Source organism: Hemicordylus capensis, chromosome 3, assembly GCF_027244095.1.
Source record: "Hemicordylus capensis ecotype Gifberg chromosome 3, rHemCap1.1.pri, whole genome shotgun sequence".
NCBI classification, from domain to species: Eukaryota; Metazoa; Chordata; class Lepidosauria; order Squamata; family Cordylidae; genus Hemicordylus; species Hemicordylus capensis.
In genome coordinates, this window is record NC_069659.1 from 50,142,334 (window position 1) to 50,166,109 (window position 23,776).

Genomic DNA, 23,776 nt, shown 5'->3' on the forward strand with positions numbered 1-23,776 from the left:
AAATTACCCTAGCTGTCCAGATGAATTCTATGTTAGCTTATCTGATAGCAGTGACAAAATTACTTATGCGGTTGCTAAGTTCTGTCTCATTGCCATTGGAATTCGAAGTAAGAGTGTATAGCTGGACTCCATAATGTCTACAAATAGCTGGAACAGCTATTGTTTGAGCTGTATGCATATATTTCTCTGGTCAGCAACCGTAAATAAACTGAACATTCCACTATGCCTGACTACCACGATAATTAAACATCATAGCCACTAAAACACTTTGGATCCACCTGCAAAGAGGACAGCAAACACCACTTGAGCTTTTACAGTGAAAAATTGAAAATACTTACCAAGTTGCTTAAAATTTTCCTGTATCCCACCCCATGTATTCTTCTCTATTATATTCTTGACAAGCCCCCATGGCTGCTTTTTATATTTCACATCTGAAGAAATCCTGAAGTAAAGGAATAATAAAGCTGGCAATATATTAGAATGCAAAATTAAGAGCAGGGGTCTGCCATTTCACTTGCTTTGAGAGCGAGTTCTCAGCCTTTGTCATTCAAAGCATCAAGCTGCGTACAGAAGCAAAGGCATGGTCACCAGGTGATACTTTGAGCACTGATTCAAAATGTCAAAGGCGGAAATGCACAAAATACTTCGTAACTTAATAGCTTTATATTGTAAATTGTACTCTGAGTGACACTTGTGCACACCCACAGACTTAAAAGTGCTGTAACAAATCATACAGCCAACTGTAACTTGGCACAGAATTCAACCGAAAAGGCAGGTGGGGAACGCTGACAGCTCTTGCTGATGGATGTGTTCCATCTCCAGGAAAAAACAGTAGTCAGAAAGACTAGTTCTGACTACTAGATTAAAAGAAAGCACTAAATACTTGTTTCTGTCAATGGATCATATTCTAACCACCAAAGTGAACAGAGATAATGATGGCATATTTATGCCATCTTCTTCACCTCAGCCACACCTTAACAGAAGGAAATCTGTGCAAGAAAAACCAGTTGAACCAAACTGTGGGCAGCTGCTTAGCAAGTTTTGATCTTTCATCTTTCCTTCTTGTATAACAAATGAAATATCTCACCGTAGCCTGCACTTCTGACTGGACATACGGGTGATACAGTAACTATACACAGTGTAGAAGTAATCGTGATAGGGCACATCATGTGTCATCACCTCTGTGTCTATCCGATATGATTGACTTTTGTGGCTCCGTTTATACAAGACCTAATTAAAAAAACAACAACAGGAAAGACATTTTAAAGAATGCATTTTATTTTTCTTGTCTTGGACATAAGAGTGCCATACAAGGAGCAGCTAGGAACTGTTTGTAAACAAATGCCTAGAAGCATGGGAAGAATGTCAAAAGGTCCAAGAGAGAGCAACAAGATATCTGTAGTTTAGAAGATGTAAAGGGGGAGGGGGCGGGAATGGCTTGTGCCAGAACATAAAAAGAAATAAGGGTGAGAATGGATTTTCCTGTGTCATTGTTTGCACATGCCCTTACCACACTACCACAGCTTTGTGAGACACCCAATGAAATCCGTAGCAAAAACATTTGCTATGCAATTTTTGTTTAGTGTAGGGGTCAGCAACTCAAAGCCCCTGGACCAAATCCACCCTCTTGAAGGATGCTAAATAGCTGTCCATTGCCTGCCTAGAGGTAAGAAAGTTGTGGGTGAAGTGGCACTTGCGGCAACAACAATTGTTTGCAATCTGTTTCAGGGAATGGAGATGGAGATACTGGTCCAGGGTTTTAGTGTGCATGTTGGCATAATGAAATAACAGAAATGGAAATTTTTCAGTATATATAAATCAGATAGGCTTATGTATTTCTTGTCAATAAGAAACAAAGGTTTGCTTTCCCCCAATGTCCCTGGCAAAGAAAGTGCAAGAGGGGGGAAAAAACCATACACAAATAGAGTTTAGAATATAGTTGCATTAAGAAAAATCCAGTAGCATTTTGTACCTGTTTTTCTGTTGCAGTTGTGAATTTTCCAACAAGTGGATTGTTAAGCACAATAGTGTAAGTCATCGTCCTCAACTGATTGCCTCCCATGTCTCTATTCCAAGGGGTTGATACTGGATCTAGACACAAACCATGTAATTAGCAAGGTCTGGCGAATTGCTCGGTATACCGTTGGTCACAGTCTTTAGATGAAAGTGGCTGCAGCATACAAAACTACCCAAAGAGACATCATTCAAGGATTACTGTCTTACATCTCCATCTATACAAGGACAAAGGGATCACTAGCATGTAGTTACGCTCAGGGGCATAGTGAGGTTGGACATGGGCCATGCTTGGCCCCAACTCTGTGCTGGTCGCACTCCAATGGAGCTGATGTGACCTGATGAGGTCACTGAGTCTGCACGTCCATACTAGCTCAGTGAGGCAGAGCTGCCCCAATCCCAGAGAGAACAGGCCTGCCTTAAAGGGGCCACCTGTTCTTGCTGGGATCAGGCCAGCTCTGCTTGGTGATGTCATCAGGCCATGCTAGTCCTGCCAGAAAGCAGCTGGCACAGAGCTGGGGCTGAGTGCAGTCATCAAGGTGGCTAGAAGCACTTGTGTCCCAGTATGTATCATGAAAGGGGCACCCATTGGAGTGGTGCAAGGACCTCCATGCTGGGGAGTGGTGAGGTGGCAAGTGGCCCCCAGACACCAGTGGCCCAGGGATTTTTGTCCTCCTCCCCCTAGCTCAATAGTAGGTATGCCCCTGGTTATGCCTGGCAGACACCAGATCAACTTGTGGTCATATCTGGCATGATGTTCTTTCAGTATCAATCTTAAAAGGAATACAGTAGTATTTTACCTGTTATATTTCTGGTACTGAGGTATCTCTGCATGAAATGGGAATTAGTGAATAGCATTTCAAACATCCTGTCTGCCCCAATGCGGAACACCCGATTAATAAAGAGTTTTCCAAGGAGGTCATTCTCAGGGACAGTTTCCTCAGCTGTGGGGGGGCGGGGGAGGAGGAAAAGGATACAAAGTAGGAGGTTAAGAAAACTGGATGCCCTACACAGTAACACACACACCTAAATGGGGATAAACAAAGTCACTGTGGGCTTCAGAGAGGAGGAGCAATTGATGGAAACTGTCCCCCCCTCCCCGCTGTAGAACCAGCACAGCTTTAGCAGCACCAGCGATTAATTAGTCTGAATGTCAGCCAGTATTTTTATTTTTAAATTCCACCTAATTCCCCTAAGGCTCAAGGTGACTACAATAAAATATTGTATATTTTAAACTTCTCAAAAACATCTTAACACAAACAAAAATCACAGCTGACACAACTTCAGTGCTTAACAGCTAAGCCCAACTGACCCCACAAGGACTACTGTAGGTCTTGAGAAATGTGGATATACATGGCTTTCTTCTTACAGATGTTTGAAGCTACCCTTTCAGGACATTTTATAGACTCTGCAGCTTTAAAAAGCTTGGGAAGGAGTTGGCTACAGGAACTGCCCCCAACCCACCAGGGTTATCTTTAAATCATTCCCACCTTCCCCATTATTCTTTGAGAGCTAGTTTACACAGCTACTGAGGTGTGCCCCAGAAAAAACCTTTCCAATGATGTCTTCCAGTCAGCCTTCAAGCAATTGTTTGGCATATCAATCTGAAGGTCACCTTTTTACAATTTGCATGTTAAAAACCAAACCCCACATGCCAATTAGATATACAAGATTACCTCATCTAATCTTGATGAGATGACATCACCTGTCAATGCAGGCAAATTTTTTCTCACGGCTCCCACATTAACAAGTTTCCCATGTTCTTAAGACAACATTTCATAAGAAAACACAGACTAAATGAAAGGACTTGTCCCATTTCTTATTATTTTGAGACAGAAAGAAGGAGAAAGCAAAGGAATCTGCTATACTGTAGCTACTATAGAGGGGTGGCTGTAAAAATAAAATGCTAAAGATTAAAATAGTCTCCACACAGATTAGCTGTAATTTGATTTTTGTCCTGAGATTAACATTTTCAACATGTTTGAAAAAGAATGAAGAGTATTAAAAAGTCATCCCACCTGTGCAATATGAAACTTGCCTATTCAATTTGGATTTCTGTTCCAAGGCCAATGACTACTGTTACGTGATAAACGTACCTTCTATATCCATGTGCAGAATCTAATACTGAATAAGAAAATCCAGCCTTTGCTGAACTCATTTTTATGCCAATGTATCTAAGCAACACAGAACTCAGATTATAGCAACTTAAATATTATGCAAATTGAATTTGGTGGGCAGAGTGAGAATTCTGGGTTTTAAAAAATACAGCAAAACTTACTTGGGGAAAATAATTCACTTTTGCAGAAAAACGATCCCCTTGGAATGTATATTCATTGATTTATAAAAAGTTCTATATTCCACCCTTCAGTGGAAGTATTTCTGCTTCTAGGGTAGTTCACAAACGGTACCACATAACACACTAAATTCAACACACTTAAAAACATAAAAACAACAATTCAAATGGTATTTTTGAATGGGCTTTTTAAAAACCCAGAAAAGTTAAACGCTATTTTCCTTAGATAAATGCACAACTTGTTATGTAACACAAGATCGAAGTCCTGCTCTTGCCTTGTCTCTGCTTCAGCCCACTTCTGTCCCTTGTATGGGCAATAACCAATTGCTACTGGCACAATGGTACTGTTATGCATACATAGATTCACTACACCAGCAATTCATTTCACTTGGCTAGAACAAAGGGAGTTACTAACAGTTCTACACTGCCTACTGGGCATATGTCCCCTCTGATAGAATTACAAGCAGCAGCATATGTTAAAACAAAAAACAAAAAACCAGTCTCACAGGAATCAATGGAGGGCCCCAGATGACTTCTTGTTGCCCTTATGCTCGGACACCAGCACAAGTGTGTTATGTGTTCGACACATTGTCCGTGCACAATTCGTTGCTACCACAATAGAATGTAAAGCCTATGGGTTCTACATATAGTCCTCTTCTCAACCACTAGGCTATGGAGATGGCCAATTGCTCCAAAGAGAAAACTTCCTTCCCGGTTTAGCCTTCTTTTTCCTGTGAAAAGGGCTGTTTGAGGGCTGCTGTTGGCTGTGTTTGGGTGCAAGGTGATACAAACCCCTGGGAACCTCTGTGGCTTGTAACAGCAAGTATCAGCCGCTGGCCTTTTGTTCAATGGTTTCCTCTTCAATTCATGGGCTCCTGGAGACTGTGTTAGGAGATGCTCTGTGGGATGTTCTTGGCAGCCTGCTTGTGCATCGTGACACCAACCTGGAGTGCCTGCTTGCCATCACTGTGTGTTGATTGGAGCCTTCCACACATGGCTAATGTGGGGACATTGTCAGCAAGCACAACTGATACATGGCAGTGAAACTGTCAGGGATGTTGTTAGAAAGACTGGTATTGTTGCAAGATTAAATTTGTTCCTAATGCAATCCTTGTGTTTTCTACAATGCTGCTGCAAGCGGGTGCACAGGAGCATGACAAAGGTACACTGATGAAGTGACAGAGTAGCAGTTGCCAAAATAATAGGGTTATAGGACTGGCCTGCTATCCTTGGCACCAGGTTTCAAGGGTTGTGTTGATAAAATGGGAACTAGTTACCTCCTCCATCACTTTCTGAGGCACTGCTCTGCTCCTGAGGGACATTTTCATTTAGATTTGGTGTCTTCAGGGAAGGTTTCCGTTGTGCTAATTCAGCTGGCTTCTTTTCTGAATGCATCAGAGAAATCCTCCTGTCCTGTTTGTCACAATGACACTCCTCTGACTCTGGTCCCTAGGGAGAGAGAGAGTCACAAGCAGTGTGAGCCATGTTAATTCCGCTCATGGCCATCATCATCATACTTGTTTTACATGGACCTTGCACTCAGAAAGTAACATGACAAGTCATAGTTCCATCCTTCCTAGCTCCAGTCCTCTACCTTCTGCAAGCACCAGCTGTTCCTAAAAATGACAGGGATGGACAAACTCTTGAAAAGATGGGTCCAAATAGCTGTTCTCCATTACAAATTCTAACAAACATACATTTCCAGATTTATGGATATAATCCACTCAATGAGGCTGATGTGCAATTTCTGTTCTTTTCAATGGGGCCTGCACAGAGTTTCCATGTGTGCCCCATTGACATTATTTATGAGGGTTATGACAGCAGTGCCTCTTGCTCAACAATCCTCACTGTCTTTTAAGCACACTGCAACTTTGCAACAACAACAAAAAAGAGTTAACTAAAATAAGGAAGCTATTTAAAAAAACACCACAAGCCTGTTCTTCCCTCTTTGTAGACTTCTAAATCTATATCCTGAAGAGTAGATGCAATGGGCTGGGCGCAACCATTAGCTATGAGCCAGGAAGTTCTGAGCTCAACTCTCCACTCAACAATGAACAGAGGGAGGGCCCTAGACAAGCCACTTTCTGTCAGCCGTAACTCCTTGTTGGTAACTGGGGACTACTGTGGTGTTGGTATATTACAGAGTTTTTGCAAGGATCACGGAAATAATAGATCCGAAATGGCCTGAGCACTTGTGGGGGGTGGGGGAGGCTACATAAATACTAATTATTATAGTGGTTACTGAAGTAAAGTTGCCATTATCATAATTTATATAGAACTGGAGAACTTCAAGAATTCTAAAATTCAAACTATGTGCCGAATAGAATGCTGATGTATTTTTACAAGAACGAGAATGTTTCATACTGACAGTAATGAAACTTCAGTGATATCCAATGCCAAAAAACCAAAACACCACTTCATATTAACATGAATGAAGATTATATAATGTCTAAGTGAATCAGCACTTTGAAATCTATTGAGCAAATATCTGAATTTCATATCAGGAATTATAGCCATGCCTTAAACAACCCAGTCAGGTTAGACAATGGTGTGTTGTACAAATCTCAGCTCATCCAAAGACTTGCTGAGTACCCTGAATGTTGGGGGCAATATGCTAAATCATTGTAAACCGCTTAGAGAGCTCCGGCTATAAAGCGGTATATAAATGTAAGTGCTATTGCTATTCCAGCAAGTTGCTGCCAGTCTCAGTTCATCAGAGCCAGCATATCATAGTGGTTAGAGTGTTGGACTAGGACCAGGAAGACCTGAGTTCGAATCACCATTCAACCATGAAACTCACTGGGTGGCTCTGGGCCAGTCATGTATTTCTCAGCCTAACCTACCTCACAGGGTTGTTGTGAGGATAAAAATAAGCATATACACCACTCTGAGCTCCTCAGAGGAAAAGCGGGTTATGAATGTAAAAAATAAATAAAATAAATAAATCTTATACTAAATGGAAAGTGTTAGCTTAGAGTTACAATGAAGTCAATAATAAGTTATAAAATACATTTTGCACATTTCAAAGAGGACTTACATATAGGGAGGGCAGCTTCCTCCCTCAATATAAAAAACACAACTTTTTAAATATATATAAAATATATAGGGGGAGCAGCTCCCCGCCCCAATAAGGAGCCATGTATCCCTTCATAAAACTGTAGCACAAGTTATACTATAAGCTCCAACATTAACAGGAAGGAGAGTCTCTAACAGCTTACTTCTGTCACTGTGATTCCATTAAGAGACTCTGTTTCAGCTTCAAGTATCTGAGTAATGGCTTCTCGAGTTACACCAACTGCTTTAGATGGCTTTTCATCCTTCTCCCCAGATTCATCACAAAGGCTAGATCTATCATGACAAAAATAGTAGTAGAGTTCATTTATATCTATTTTACAGTGGTTCATACATCAGTATTTAGGATTTCAAAGCAAAGAGTGCAACATTTGTGTCACATAACACAACTCTTCTGTTTTTGCAATTATGAGGAAAGACTGACATTGCAAAATTCATCGAAGGATAATAAAAGCCCAACTTCTGTTCAATAATGGAGGAAGAAATGTTGTTTTATTGCTTAGGTAGAAAACAGAGTCACTTACTTGAAATTTGCTTTTCAGTTACATGTACTGTATAGAGTGCGTGCACAGAAGACTTAGAGCTGATCTGAAACTCTCTTCCCATTTCCTTCACCAAAGGTAGCAAAAATTAAGGCCAATTTCAGCAATTTCTGAGGGGTCCTGAGAAATTCCTTAGCCTACTGGCAGTTGCCATTTTTCCCCAGAAGCCCCCTCAGAATGACACTACATTGCAATTAATGCTGATCCCAAGTACTCCATTCTCAGGCAGAGAAAATGAGAGAGGGTTTTCTATGTATCTGGAGATAGGAACGCAAAATTCTTAATGTTTTCTGGGGTCAGCTTACTTTTCGTTAGAAGTAGTGTTTTTTTCTTTTAAAAAAATAATTCCTGTATGTTACACCATTGTGGGTGGCATCAGCAGTGCTGGAAGCACTATAGCTCTTCCCAGCAGCCAGCTTCAGCCAGCCACCATTTTTTCCTCAAACTGACCCATGAAGTACATGATGACATGATGTAGTGTGATTCTGAGGGGAATTTGGCATGCAACTGTCCACGGCAATTATCACTGTCATAGCAATGGAGCTCTGGATGATCTGGAAGTCTGGCAGAAGTTGGGAGAGCAGCTGCTAAGCACAGGAAGGGGTCAGTATGCTGACATCATAAGCTGGAGAGAAGCAACTGATGGTTGCTCCTTACTCTGCTATGAGTAAGGGAGCCAGGAAGGGCAATTTAACCTCCCCTCCCTCATATCCAAAGTCATAGTAAGCAGGGAACAGCTCCGCTTGGGTCCCCCCAGGATCCTGGGCTGCTGAGGGGTCTCAGTGGTCCCTGCTTTCCAGCAGGGGTCACTGCAGTGAGGCACACAATAAGGCACTAAAATGAGGACCAGTGAAGCACTGTTTATACTAAGCTCATCCATACTCTCCTCCCATTTTCTCCACCAAATTACAAGGCACAGATAATGGGAGAGAACTTCTGAAGATGGGGGCAACCTGAGAAATACAGATGGATTTTTCAGTCCATAAGCCCCCCTGAAATGAAAATATGGGCTAGTTCAGAAGCTGTCCTAGCTGGGGACCAATAACTGAAACTCAATTCAGATAAGATTCTACTGATAGGTGGCCCATCTGGCCTAGGAAGTTTAATCTGTTTTGGCAAGGGTTGAACTCCTCTTAAAGGAGCAGGCTTGCCGTTCGAGAGAGCTCTTAGGTCCAGCTCTTCCTTTCAGTGTTTGAGAGGCACAAAATACTTTCTACCAGGCTTAGGCTTACCCTTTTGGATGCAAGTAGTCTGGGTCATCCATGTCTTAATAACATCCAGGCTTGACTACTGCAGTGTGATGTGTGTAGGGCTGCCCTTGAAAATCTCTCCGAAACGTCAGCTAGATCAAAATGCAGCAACTAGGCTGTTGGCTGGTGCAGGTCAGAGAGGGAATGCATCTCATCTGTTTTGAAACAACTTCACTGATTTGCATTCCTGAGTGCAATTCAAGGTGCTGGTACTTCCTTTTAAGGTTCTATATTGATTGTTCTATTTGTCCTATATTTGGGACCGGGATATCTCAAATACTGCTTCTTTCTATTCAAACCTTTCTGTACTTCAAGACCATTTGGTAGACCTTCTTGGGATCCCTCTGCCTACTGAGATCCATCAAGTCTGACCCAATTCTGCAGCCTAGTCATAGTACATCCTCCTCCACATTTATGTATGTGGCTACGCTCTTTCCAGCATCAGGTAAACACTTTGCATGTGAGCTGCTAAATACACATATCAGCAGTCAAATATAATGCATTAATCAGCACAAGGCAGGTAGAAATATTACCATCAGTAAGAGATATGCAACAACCTTGAAAATACAGTGACATTTTAGGCTATAAGGCACCTTTCATTGGGCTATGTTGCTTTCTAGTTCCACAAATTCTATTTTAGCATTGGTTTATATGTTACCACTTGCCCATACAACTCTACACCTATAGCAGCACTGAACTCAAAGCAATTAATGTATAAATGCTCTTTATCATATGAGTCACCCATGTGTGTGCAAAGTAAACATGGCAGCGCCACCAATGTCAGGTAGAAGTCATACCAAACCAAGATTCAAAAATCAGTTCAGAGAGGCTTTTTTAGTGAACCAGAACTAATCCTCAACCCAACATCCAATGAGAGGAGAGCTGGTCTTGTGGAAGAACGCATGACTTGTCCCCTTAGCTAAGCAGGGTCCGCCCTGCTTGCATATGAATGGGAGACTAGAAGTGTGAGCACTATAAGATATTCCCCCTCAGGGGATGGAGCCGCTCTGGGAAGAGCAGAAGGTTCTAAGTTCCCTCCCTGGCGTCTCCAAGATAGGGCTGAGAGAGATATTTTTCAATGAGCTATCTGAAAAGAAGGAGAGGAGAAGAGAGTGACAGGCAAAGCCTAGCGGTGATTGATAGTCCTCCAAGTGCTCAAGCAGAGGCTTGTCAACCCACTGGCTATTACTCAGTAACAAGAACTCATTACAGAGAATTTTTGAATTAAGGCTAGAAACTTCTTGTTCTCCTCAGCACTGCAGTTTCTCCTACCATTCATCCTGATCAATATATTTTCTTCTGTTTTAAAAAAATCTTGTTATATGTTTTTTTGTCTGTGGAAACCTTTAAAAATTTCAAAAATAGTTTAAAAATAAATATTGTTTTCCTCAATGGAAATAGTTATTGTATTTGTTTTATAGAGCTGCATTGCAAGCAAAAGAGTTCTATATTATTCTGCACAAAATGTACCTAAACCACTTCAGGGTGTCCGAATCAGTTACCAATTGACTTTTTCAAGTCAGCATCTGAACTGAAAGATCAATCACGCACATGCAAAATGGAACAAGAAACAAACCCAGTTTTTAGTGGTTCTTTCCCCACTGCCAAGTGTACACTGGAAGCAGGATTGGACTGGCCCACAGGGCAACAGGGCATATTCCCAATGCACCCCACCCGCAGGGTGCCCCTGCGCCCTGACTCTCAACCTTAATTACTATTCTGCTCAAAACCCGGCGCCCTCCTCACATACATTCCACTGCCCTCTCAGTGCCTCCAGTCCGACCCTGACTGGAAGTGTCTCACATACTTTCTACCACACACAATGCCCAATTGCATAAAGAGTGTTCTATATTAGTGCTCAAGTGTTCAGTGCCACCATAAGTATAACCTTTTTGGCAGCCTACATTAATATCTAAGTAAAGGTAAAGTGTGTCAAGTTGGTGTCAACTCCTGGTGACCACAGAGCCCTGTGGTTGTCTCTGGTAGAATACGGGGGGGTGGGGGGGTGGTATTGCCTCCATTGTCTCCTCCCGCACAGTATGAAAAGATGCATTTCAGCATCTTTCTATATCGCTGCTGCCCAATATAGATGTTTCCCATAGTCTGGGAAACATACCAGCGGGGATTCGAACTGGCAACCTCTGGCTTGCTAGTCAAGTCATTTCCCCGCTGCACCATTAGGTGGCACATTAATATCTAAACCAGCCTAGAATTAAAGGGCAAAGTTATACCTACTTTATATCTATATGGGGTGGAGGTAGAATATTGCAAATGAAAGAAAAAACCCAAACCCTCAAACTCTGTGCATTGGTTAGTATCGTTTCCAGTACCTTGTATAGTTTATAATCTATGTACTTAATTTCCTAAGTCAGATGCGTGGGGATGTGTGGCGGAAATCACATGTGTGGCAGAACTCTCGCGAGAGGAGAATTCGCATGAGGAGACGACTGGGCGGAGGGCAAAACCCACACTTTCCCAAGGAGGAGGGCAGATGGCGGGGAGGATGATGGCTCCCTGCCAGCCTGAGGAGGAGGAGGAAGGCCGAAGGCCGCTGTGAGGAGGCGGCGGGAGGCGGCCCGACTGCCGAGGTAAGGAGGAGGTGGCAGGCCATGGCCTGGTCTCCGGGAGAAAGGGGGAGAAAAGGCGGGGCAGAAGTGGGCAGCGGAGGGGGGGGAGAATGGCCGGCCGACCAGAAAGCTGGCCATGACGGCGTGGGGGGCGGGGCACGGCTGGGCCCAACTAGTGCACAGATGCTCTGTGCAGTTTCAGCTAGTATATATAGTTTTAATACTTCTAATGTTTGGTTTTCACAGATTTTAATGTTTAAATGATTTTAATTGTAAACCACCCAGAGGCAAGTTTTGGGCAGTACAGAAATACGCTAGACAGACAGACAAAATAGGACATCAGTAATACACGCCACTTAAAGAGAGACAAGCTATAGCATCCTTTTACCTAGAGAGTCCATTCTCCTCAGAGGAAGAATAAATGTTTTCCATTTCTTCAACATTCAAGCCCAGCTCAGAGCCATAGCTCTGCTGCACAAGCTGCCAGAATTCTTGCTTGGTCAGTCTCTGGAACAGAAAAACAATTAAGTACACTTGGGTCAATAACCATGTAAGGCTTTTAATTTTTTAAAGTTACAGACTTTAGAAACAAAAACAACAAATCCTTTTATTTGGCTAAAGGGTCCCTGATTGACTATTTCTAGAAGTCTGTTTTATAGTACCTGCTGATTTACCTAAGCAGAGGACACACTTGTAAATTGTCTTCTTTAAGATCGTAAGATGCCAAAACATCTCCATACCGTGGAGATTCAAGAGCACTACAATCCTCTTAACCTATCCCAGTTCCTGAAATAAAAAGTCCAAGTCATTTTAAATGCTGTGAACAGCTGCATCCTCTCAGCTGACATTAGGTATAACAATACCACAATTTCCTCTTAGCCAGCTGTCTTCAGGTCAAGTAGTTTCCGCACTCAGCTGCTAAAGAGGCGTCAATCAAGAGGACAACAACAAAATAGCACATAAAGCAAAGCAGCGTAAGTTAGCAAATCAAATGCTGGAGAAAAATAAGCAAACTCTTTCTCTGAATGCTTTTTACTCTGTGTTGTTTTTGTTTTTTTAAATCTCATCTCTCAAGTGACAATGCCTTGGTGACCACCACTAAATTGCTTTCTTCCTTGTCTGCTATCTTGCAAAGAGGACATCTCCACATGCTGCACCTCCTTTGTTAGACCAGTAATCATATATTTAATTACTATTACAATGTGTTCGAAATGGGGAGACACTCTCTAAAGCATATGCATTTGATTTGTAGATAATTATCCATATACACCAGGAGCCTTTCAAAACTTTCTGCTAGGTTGCTTGGCAACAGTACTTGTTGGATTGTACCCCAGTACTGTAACCAGATTCCTAACATACCATGAATGCAAACCAGTTATAAAAAGTTAAGATACATTTCAAGTACACGTAACTAATAAATATTTTATTTCAGTGTAGCTTCTCCATCCTTCCAGAGTGTAATTCTATCTCCAGCCTCTAAATACTACTGCAAAAGAACATCATTAATGGCCTTTGAGAACACAGAGGTCAGGGAAAACACCTTATTTATTCCTGAACACTACCCTAATGGCGCAGTGGGAAATGACTTGACTAGCATGCCAGAGGTTGCTGGTTCAAATCCACGCCGTTGTTTCCCAGACTATGGGAAACACCTATATATAGGAAGATGCTGAAAGGCATCATCTCATGCTGTGAGGGAGGAGGCAATGGTAAACCCCTCCTGTTATTCTACCAAAGACAACCACTGGGCTCTGTGGTTGCCAGGAGTCGACACCGACTCCTTTACACTTTACCTTTACTCTCCATACTGCTGGTACTTCAGCCAACAACAAAAAGCAGCAAGAACAATATTACTGGGAGTCTGGGAATCTCAGTCACTGGAAGTGACCACCAGTGATGGTTGGCCAGGGACTTTATCAAATGAACCTTAATGGCCCCTAAAAACCAGATATATTTTCCTGATTGCTGGTAATCTTTTCCCAGCCTTTGGAATGTAATACCCGTTAGATGAGAGCCCACAAAATTGAGAGCATGGTCTGAAGAAATAATAATGCAGCAGCCTTGCTTCAGCTAGAGACGTATGTGGCTGCCTTATATGACTCGGTCCATCCAGGTCAGTATTTCCTAAACTGACTGGCCGTGGCTCTCTGGGGTTTTAGGCAAGGGTCTTTCCCAGGCATACCTGGATATGCCAGGGACTGGATGTGTGACCATCTGCGTGTAAAACCTGTGCTCTACTACTGAGATATATCCCTTCCCCATCTGGTCTCCTCCCAGTGAATGTCTGGATGGGAGACCACCTGGGAATCCTGTATATGAGTTCGCTCATGGAAGAAAGGTAGGGTATAAATATAATAAATAAATAATGTGGGGGACAGAGAAGCAGTCTGGAGTCAGTTTTGCAGTTTGACTAAAGAGAGGATCAGACACCCGAAGGGAGTGTTTAGAGCAGGGGGGTGGCTGAAGGTAAAGCACCTGGGGATGCAGAATCCCTGGAAATGAGAAGCAGGATTAGGGGATGTGTTGCTTCCTCTCAATCTACCCCTCGGTGAAGGGACTTCCTCTCAGATATCTCAGCAATGACGCAGTGACCTCGGGAGAAAGGCCCATTCACCATTTATTTATTTATTTATTTATTTGATTGAAGCATTTAATATACCGCCCACTCCAAGGACGGTGTACAATGACATGTAAATAAGGTAATATTAAAAATTACAATTAAAAATTACATTAAAAATACAAACTAAAATAGATAATGGAAAGGAAATAAAGTAAATTACAGGGCAAATGCCCGGCGGAAAAGACAGATCTTCAGTAAGGATTTAAAGAGAGGGGGCTAGACGAATCTGAAAGGGAAGAGAATTCCAAAGAAGCGGGGCAGCAACCAAAAAAGCCCTTTCGTGGGTCCTAGAACTCCGAACATCTCGGAAATCAGGGACCGACAAAAGGGCCATCTGAAATGATCTAACAGGATGGGATGGAACTGGATATGGGAGAGGCAATTCTGTAGGTAAACAGGCGCCAAGCCTCGCAAGGCTTTGAAGGTAAGAACCAGGACTTTAAATTGAATTTGGAAGCGGATGGGTAACCAGTGCAGAGACTGCAGGAGAGGTGTTACCCTATCATATATTTTGGCACCCATAAGTAGGTGAGCCACTGCATTATGGACCCACTGAAGCTTCCTGATAGTCTTCAAAGGTAGCCCTAGGTAAAGTGCATTACAGTAATCTAAGCGAGAAATGACAAGGGCATGAGTCACTGTCGTTAGTGCCTGCTGATCAAGATAAGGGCGTAATTGGTGAACCAGATAAAGCTGGGCAAATGCACTTTTAGCTGCAGCCTCCACCTGCTGTTCAAGCAGGAGGCGCAAGCCCAAAAGAACCCCCAAGTCACAGACAACCTCCTTTGGGGACAGTGCTGCCCCATCCAAAAAAAGGTTTGGCTCCAACTGTTGGCCAGTACGAGGACTGAATAAGAGCAGCTGTCTTAGTGGGGTTTCGTCTGAGCTTATTTTGAGTCACTATGGGACAAGGGGAAGGAGAGACAGAGGTAAAAGACTCTGTGGCAGCTTCTTTTGCTCTTCCCCTTGGCAGATGAAGGAGGGAAATTTGGCAGCAACAGCTTATTTATTATATTTATTTAAAATATTTATACCCCGCCCCTCCAGTACATTACTGCTCGGGGCAGCTCACAACATTTATAAAATAGTTACAATATAAAATCAGACTAATAAAATTAACCAAATTAAAGTTAAAAACCCAAGCTAAAACCACAATTAGAATGTTTTTTTAAAATTTCAAATTAAATTCTTTAAAAAGCTAAAAACTGAGAATTACAAAAAAAATTAAAGACTAAAGAACCTACCAGATATAAGCAACAGGTGAAACATTAAAAAGCTTCTTTTAAAAGATGTGTTTTAGTTGCTTTTTAAGAACTCTGAGGGAGGGAGCATGGCGAAGCTCTTCAGGGAGAGCGTTCCAAAGCTGAAGGGCCACAACCAAGAAGGCTAAGTCCCCGCCAACCAGATCTCTGTTAGTGGTGGGGCCATGAGCAGGGCATAAGACGATGAGTGGAGGGCCCTGGAAGGTTCATATGGGTGAAGCTAGTCCTTAAAGGTGAAGACCAGCACCTTGAATCTAGCTCAGAAGCAAACTGGTAACCAATGAAGCTGCTGCAGGATAGGTGCGATACTCATGAACCAACTTGCACCCACGAGCATCCTTGCGGCAGCATTCTAAACTAGCTGAAGCTTCTGAACCATCTTCAAGGGCAGCCCCACATAAAGTGCATTGCAGTAGTCTAATCAGGATATTATCAAAATATGAGTTATTGAGGTCAGGTCCAACTTCTCCAAGTAGGGTCTCAGCTGGCGCACCAGCCATAGCTAGTAAAAGGCACTTCTGCACACCGCCACCACCTGTGCCTCCAAGGACAGCGTTGGGTCCAGCAGCACCCTCAAACTGCAGACTTTGTCTTTCAGAGGGAGTGTGACCCTGTCCAAGACCAGATTTACCTCACTACTCAGATAATCAGTTTTACCCACCCAAAACACTTCCGTCTTATCTGGATTATGTTTCAGTTTGCCCCCATCCAGTCCAGAACAGCCTGAAGCCATGGTTCAGGGCATCCAGTGCCTCCCTGGTGTCTGCTGACTTAAAAAATAAGTAGAGCTGGGTGTCATCAGCATACTGATGGCACTGCAGCCCACACCTACGGATGACCTCTTCCAGAGGTTTCATGTAGATGTTAAACAGCATGCGGGACAGAATAGACCCCTGTGGCAACCCATAAGCCAAAGACCAAGGGTGGAGCAGACGTACCCCAGCACCACCTTCTGAGTATGACCCTCAAGGTAGGAGCAGAGCTACTGTATAATCGTGCCCCCAAATTCCAGAGAGACGTCCCAGAAGGACAGCATGGTTGGTAGTATTGAAAGTGGCTGAGAGGTCCAGGAGAATCAACAGAGTCACACTCTCTCTGTATATCTCTCAGCATAGGACATTCACCAGGGCGGCCAAGGCAGTTTCTGTCCTATATCCAGGTCAGAAGCCAGACAGGAAAGGATCTAAATAATCAGATTCACCCAGGGCAGCCTGGAGCTGAGACACCACCACGCTCTCCAACACCCTGCCCAAGAAGGGGAGGTTAGAAATTGGTTGAAAGTTATTCAGATCATCTGAGTCCAATGAGGGCTTTTTTAGGAGGGGCCTGATGACTGTCTCCTTCAGCTGAGGGGGCACCACCCCCTGCTCCAGAGAGGCATTCACCACTCCCGCCACCCATGGACCCAGTCCCTCCCTAGCAGCCTTCACCAACTATGAAGGGAAAGGGTACGCATGTGGTATGCCTCAGCCTTTCAAGCAGCCTGTCCACCTCCTCAGGCAACACAGTCTGAAAACCATCCAATATAACAAGACCAGACGGTGCATTGGCAACATCCAGTTCTGGCACCGCAAAAATCTTAGCATCCAAATCAGAATGGATGTGAGTGATTTTATACTCAAAATGTAACGTAAATTGGTCACAGTGGGCTGCCGAGGGTCCTGTTTGATGGCCTTTGGGGTCCTCACCTAGGAGGCCCCGAACCACTAGAAAAAGCTCCATGGGACGACATTGAGCAGACACTATGGTGGCGGGAAAGTAGGATTTCTTCGCCGCCATCACTGCCATAGAGTAGGCCTTAATATGGGCTCTTGCCTGTGTTCTGTCACATTCATTCTGAGTTTTCCAACAACAACACTCAAGCTGTCTATCAGCCTGCTTCATGAGCCCCTGGTGGCTCAGTGGTAAAACTGCTGCCCTGTAACCAGAAGGTTACAAGTTCGATCCTGACCAAGGGCTCAAGGTTGACTCAGCCTTCCATCCTTCCGAGGTCGGTAAAATGAGTACCCAGAATGTTGGGGGCAATAAGCTAAATCATTGTAAACCGCTTAGAGAGCTCTGGCTATAAAGCGGTATATAAATGTAAGTGCTATTGCTATTGTCTGCAACTCATCTGTATACCAGGGAGGCACATGAGCTTGGTGGGTTGTAGGGTTGTCAACTGTCCCTCATTACACAGGACGCCCCTCATTTTAGGGATGAAATGTTGGTCCCTATAGGGACAGCATTTTATCCCTCATTTTGGTGGCGGGATGAGCAGCTTCTTATTTTGACAAGTTTGTGGTTGAAAAGTGGCATAACTTGAATACGTTATAAATAATAACAATGCTGGCATTATTCAATAGCATATAATTCAATTACATATACATTAATGATACTCAGGCTCTTGATTACCACTGCATACACCTCCCCCTCCCCGCACACACAACTTGTGTCCCTCATTCTGGCAATGAAATGCTGGCAACCTTAGCGGGTCAGGAGAGGACGCCTAGGCGCAACCATGTCAATCGCCCAACCCATCTCCTCATACCAACTTCTCCTCCTTCTCCCACCATCCAAGGGTGAGGAGCCCAGCCCATCTGCCCACTGCTGTATCCTCCTCCCTCCCCATTCAGGTAAGCTGGGAGGGATGATGGAAGTGTCACGGGGAGCCCATCTCAGGGCTTTCCCTCTGAGTCTCCTACAATTTGCACCACACCCTGATCTCAGTGTCTTAATTTATCCTATCTGCAGAACTGCTAACAACAATGATCTTTATCATGTTTATTAAGATTCCAGTATAGAACACTGACACACAACTAAATTTGCTGCCTCAAAAACTGTGCAGCGTTTTTGTGCACTGCCGCATCTTCCAAATGCAAGCCATAAGAATGCTGAAAGCATGCAAAGGAATTGCATGATCACACAGCCATTATTTCCAATCTGATCATGTAACTACCCTGTGCATTAGCACAAGTTAGAGCACAACTAGAACACAACTTGCATTTGGAAGATATAGCAGCATCTGTGGTGCACAAAACACCCATGGAATGCTGCACGGTATGCAAGCCACTAAGTTCATTATTTCACTAAGTTTATTAGCCACAAAGTTAATTATTTCAACCTGATTATTCCCAGCATAAAAAAGCATAAAACAAGATCACTAACTTTCTGTAATATAGTACCTAGTACTTTCTATAAATACACTAAAAAGATGAGAAGAAATTAAATTTTTAAGATGCTCCTGGCAACATCCCTCATAGGTAGGTTTATTTTTCTTCCATTGTTGAGAAATAAACATCATATTCACACAAGAAAAAAATGTCATACCATTTGATCATAACTCTGGCCTTCTAGGAAGCAAGAGAGCTACATTTAAGTGTCATAGCAGTCAAAGAACCTGACAACTGGTCTTAAAAATATTTTTTCTGAGGAGATATCTCAGAATGCAAACAAGAGGATAAATTGCTTTGATCAGCTTACTATATTAACTACAGTATATGTTAAGCACTCTCTTTCCCCAAGTGGTGAAAAGTTCCAGGGGTAGTGCTAGAAACAGGATCTAGTTTCCTTAGGATGAAAGAGCTCTGGAAACTTACAGTGATTTTGATCCAGTGAAGACCTCGTGCAAGCACAATTAATTCCTGCTGGGGGGGGGGCTTTGGGGGGGGGGCTTTTTCACTCATTCCTCCCTCCAGACTGCAACCCCTCCCCATGTCACACCAGAGCCCTTCTACACACCATGGGGTGGAGGTCAACAACTTCTACTGATTTCATCCTCCACTCTAGTTCATAGTAGTGGTTGTAGTAGTTACTCCCACATGCCAAATCATGAACTATCCCAAAAAAATCGCCTGACCCATGGGAGTGTTAAGTGGGGCACACAAGCCTGTGGCAGGAAGGATATAGTGGGAACATCATAGTCTGCAGGTAGGATTCTGAACATCAGATCCAAGCATGGATCTTAAGTATTTCTTCCACAAAAACCAAGGCATTTCCATTTGCGCATTTTCTTTTGGGGGCAATTTTTGCTGGTCCTTCGGCAGCCCCGTGTCCCCGCCATACCAATCTGCGGCAAAGTGTTGGAAGATCCTCCAGAACAGGATGGCATTCATTAAGAGGGCTGCAACAGGAAGGGAGAATCAGAGAAACACTCTTCCCTGTTGTGCGAACAGAAATACCTTTCATTTGTAGAAGAAATACTTAGGATCCATAGACGATGCTCAACATAATATTTGCTGTATTTATAAATATATAAGCAGAGCAGATTAGAAGCAAACAGACATTCTTTCATCATGCAGCAAAACAGTCCCCCAGGAAGGCTGTAATCCCAGTTTCATCTACTTCCAGCTAGAAACTCTTACATGCATGTACACACTTCTATGAAGCTCTCTTCCAAAGCTCCAAACCCTGCAGGTGAATTGTCCATTCAGGAAATATCCAGCCATTAAAAACACTGAGGTTCTATTGCCAAAAGCTCAACCTCCTCTGACTCCCATCAGCCAAACTCACAACAATACTATTGCTGTCATAGGAACATAGGGAACTGCCATATACTGAGTCAGACCATTGGTCTATCTAGCTGAGTATTGTCTTCACAGACTGGCAGCAGCTTCTCCAAGGTTGCAGGCAGGAATCTCTCTCAGCCCTATCTTGGAGAAGCCAGGGAGGGAACTTGAAACTTTCTGCTCTTCCCAGAGCAGCTTCATCCCCTGAGGGGAATATCTTGCAGTGCTCACACATCAACTCTCCCATTCAGATGCAACCAGGGCAGACTCTGCTTAGCTATAGGGACAAGTCATGCTTGCTACCACAAGACCAGCTCTCCTCTCCAAACTCCATATGTAACATGCAATTCATTCACTACAAATGCAGGTGAACTGAACATTCTCCTAAAGAATTAATGCTAACTAGTTGCTATTTACATAAAACATCCTCCTGAAAGATACAACCATGCCACTCATGTCAGTAGCCTAAACATACAGTAATATCAAACAAAAGAAGGGTCCCTTTGCATATATAGAGGGATGCAGACATTTTTGCTAGACTGAAACTAAATAAAATAATATATTCACAAGTTGTGAAAGAAAACTGTTTGCTCCCAAGAAAATACAGTTTAGTAGGTTTTTCATTCAGGTCTTTAAACCTGTAGTCACTCTTCATTGTTTACCTGCAATCCTTTGTAGCAGAAGAGAACAAAACCTCACACTGACAGTTCCACAGTTTAGGCAACTTCATAGTGATGGTCAGGAAAATGGACACATCCAAGTAAAGTTGTTTGTGTGTATATATGGGCTGATGTAGTATTCTCTTTTTGAAATCATTTAATTCAATTCAGAATTCCTAAAATGCTGAAGAGCTCTTTTCACATAGCTTACAATCGGGACTGAAAGCAGTTTCCAGCCTATGCAGCTTGTATCTAATAAAAGTAAAAAACAACTTGCCTGCACAGAAAGCTCCACTGTATAAATGGCCAAAGTCCTGGAGCTAATGCTCCAAGCCAAGGTCCTGGAGCATTTTTTAAAAAGAAAGAAAGAAAAAAGAGCTCTCCGCCTTCGAGAGAAAGAGCTACATTTATGTAACTTCCTACTATAAGCACCTTGAAAGCAGTTGACAAGTGGGCTGGTCTGTTTTCAGAACTGGAAGTCGTGCTTCACTCTTGCCCAGTTTCTAGGCCCCTCCCATCAAGGAAACAGGTAAGCAGGAATTGTTAACTCCCACGCACACACACACACACCCCTTAGGATTTCTAAGTATCAGGTTTCCCGGCTCTCTTCAAAGGACATCTGGATATGCAGGAAAGTGGATTGAAACTCATTTCAACAGCAACCTCTCTTCTTTTTGCTAGCAGTTCATTAAAGAATATCTTCAGTCTCCAACCCTATCTCAGGGGAGCAATTTCAAAGGGTTTATGCTAATGCTGTGATTAATTCCACTCCAAGCCGCTCAAGCCACCATTTGTGCAATGGAAGAACCCTAACAACATTCCTGGGCACAGTTGCCTTATCAGGTTTCTCTGTAACCCTTTCACAAGCATGCATGTAGACTGCCCCTGCCCCCAGTGTTAGATTTAAATGGGCAAAGGGGGCGGGGAGAACGAGAAAGCCCAGTAAACTTATATACATCTATGGAAAAGCAAACACCCTTTGTCAGGTTTCTGTACAAGTCAGTTAACACCAACGAGACACTTTTCACTTTGTTCTCAGCCTATCTTCCTTTTTAGAATAAAGAAATTGTTGCAATTTAAGATTTGCAATGCATATGGTTTTTATTACATTATGTATTCTATAGCTTTTGTTCTGAAGTAAAGTAAAATTGTGCCATCAAGTCGGTGTCGACACCTGGCGACCACAAAGCCAGAGCCCCGTGGTTTTCTTTGGCAGAATACAGGAGGGGTTTTACCATTGCCATCTCCTGTGCAGTATGAGATTATGCATTTCAAGCACCTTCCTATATAGCTGATGTTTTCGCTGGTGTTCCTATATCACTGGTATTAAGGAGTTTCCCATATTCTGGGAAACACACCAGCAGGGATTTGAACCAGCAACCTCTCCCTCCCTAGGCAAGTTACTTCCCCACTGTGCCATTAGGTGTCTATTTATTCTGAAGTATTGGTAAACGTAAAGTTTGCCATCAAGTCAATTTCGACTCCTGGTGCCCACAGAGCCCTGTGGTTGACTTTGGTAGAATACAGGAGGGGTTTACCACTGCCTGCTCCCACGCAGTATGAGATTATGCCTTTCAGCATCTCTCTATAGTGCTGCTGATGATATAGGTGTTTCCCATAGTTTGGGAAACATACCAGCGGGGATTTGAACTGGTAACCTTCTGCTTGTTAGTCAAGCATTTCCCCACTGCACCACTTACTTTCTTCCAAAAGAAACTGTCTTTTGCAAAACAGTTTTGAAGAAACTGTCTTTCAAAAGCAACTGTTGACTCAGTGTGCAGCAGCTGTAAAAAAGGCAAATTCCATGCAAGGTACCATTAGGAAGGGGATTGAAAATAAAACTGCGAATATTATAATGCCCTTATACAAATCTATGGTGCGGCCACATCTGGAGTATTGAGCACAGTTCTGGTCACCATATCTCAAAAAGGACATTACATAACTAGAAAAGGTACAGAACAGAGTAACTGAGATAATCAGGGGCCTGGAACACCTTGCTTATGAGCTAACGCTATAACATCTGGGGGGTTTTAGTTTAGAAAAAAGGCGCCTAAGGGGAGATACGATAGAAGTCTATACAATTATGTATGATGTGTACAGAGAGAAAATTTTCTCCCATTCTCACACCACTAAAACAAGAGGTCATCCCATGAAACTGAGTGCCAGCAAATTTAGGGCTGACAAAAGAAAGTAATTTCCCACACAGCACGTAAATTAATCTATGGAATTATCTGCCACGGAATGTGGTGATGGCCACCAGCTTGGATGGTTTTAAAAGGGTCTTAGACAAATTCATGTAGGCAAGGGTGTAGCTAGATGAGAGGGGGCCCATGTTCACCCCTCTCCCTGTAGGCCCCTTGGAGTGAGAGAGATAATGGAGAAAATAAGGAGGAGTGAAGCTGAGGGCCCTCAAAAGCTGGGGCCCCCGGGTTCTTTGAACCCATCTGCTCAATCATAGCTACGCCCCTGCATGGAGGACAAGTCTATCAACCGCTTCTAGCCCTGATAGCTATAGACTACACCTCCAGGCTCAGAGGCAGGATGCCTCTGAATACCAATGGCAGGGGGTTATTCGCACATGGCTTCATGCTGCAGGGTAAATGTTGAGCAAAGCCACTTTGAATTACACTTGCAACACTGAGGGAAGCAGCCCTTCCCCTCTGCTCTCGGTTTTTGTTTTTGCAAGTTCACATCACATGACTCCTTCTAGCCAATGCGGGGGGGGGGGACAGATATTACTAAAGAGCTATACCTGCATTTCTAAAGAGAGTATCCCTCTTAATGATTCTACGTCAGTGCCTCTCCCTTGTTGCTCTGCCGTTTTCTGAAAAAGTAGCTTAAAACCAGCATTTTAAAAACCCAGAAATACATCAAGATAAGCTAGAATTCGAAAGACAACGCCCAATCTGTGTGTGGACTGGGTCCAAGGATCACAAAGGGACTTCAGAGAAAGTTTGGCTTGTGTGTGAAACCACACACTCTCTTCTGAAGGAGATGCGGGGTAGAAGCCC

At 43.2% G+C, this 23,776-nt stretch overlaps 1 protein-coding gene across 8 annotated transcripts in view; it reads right to left on the reverse strand.

Moving 5' to 3' along the window:
- The window catches only part of GRAMD1C (GRAM domain containing 1C), a 118,521-nt gene that overhangs the window by 19,522 nt on the left and 75,223 nt on the right, over positions 1-23,776 (reverse strand). For 7 of the 8 annotated variants that reach the window (XM_053305881.1, XM_053305878.1, XM_053305879.1 and 4 more), the window contains 7 exons: positions 12,126-12,244; positions 7,525-7,654; positions 5,584-5,755; positions 2,814-2,957; positions 1,973-2,091; positions 1,088-1,230; positions 339-442 (listed from right to left, as the gene is read on the reverse strand). In XM_053305881.1, the coding sequence (XP_053161856.1) occupies positions 339-442; positions 1,088-1,230; positions 1,973-2,091; positions 2,814-2,957; positions 5,584-5,755; positions 7,525-7,654; positions 12,126-12,244 (931 nt within the window). Of the gene's footprint in view, positions 1-338; positions 443-1,087; positions 1,231-1,972; positions 2,092-2,813; positions 2,958-5,583; positions 5,756-7,524; positions 7,655-12,125; positions 12,245-20,768; positions 20,788-23,776 lie in introns of those variants that run through there. The other variant, XM_053305884.1, reaches the window with a different exon arrangement.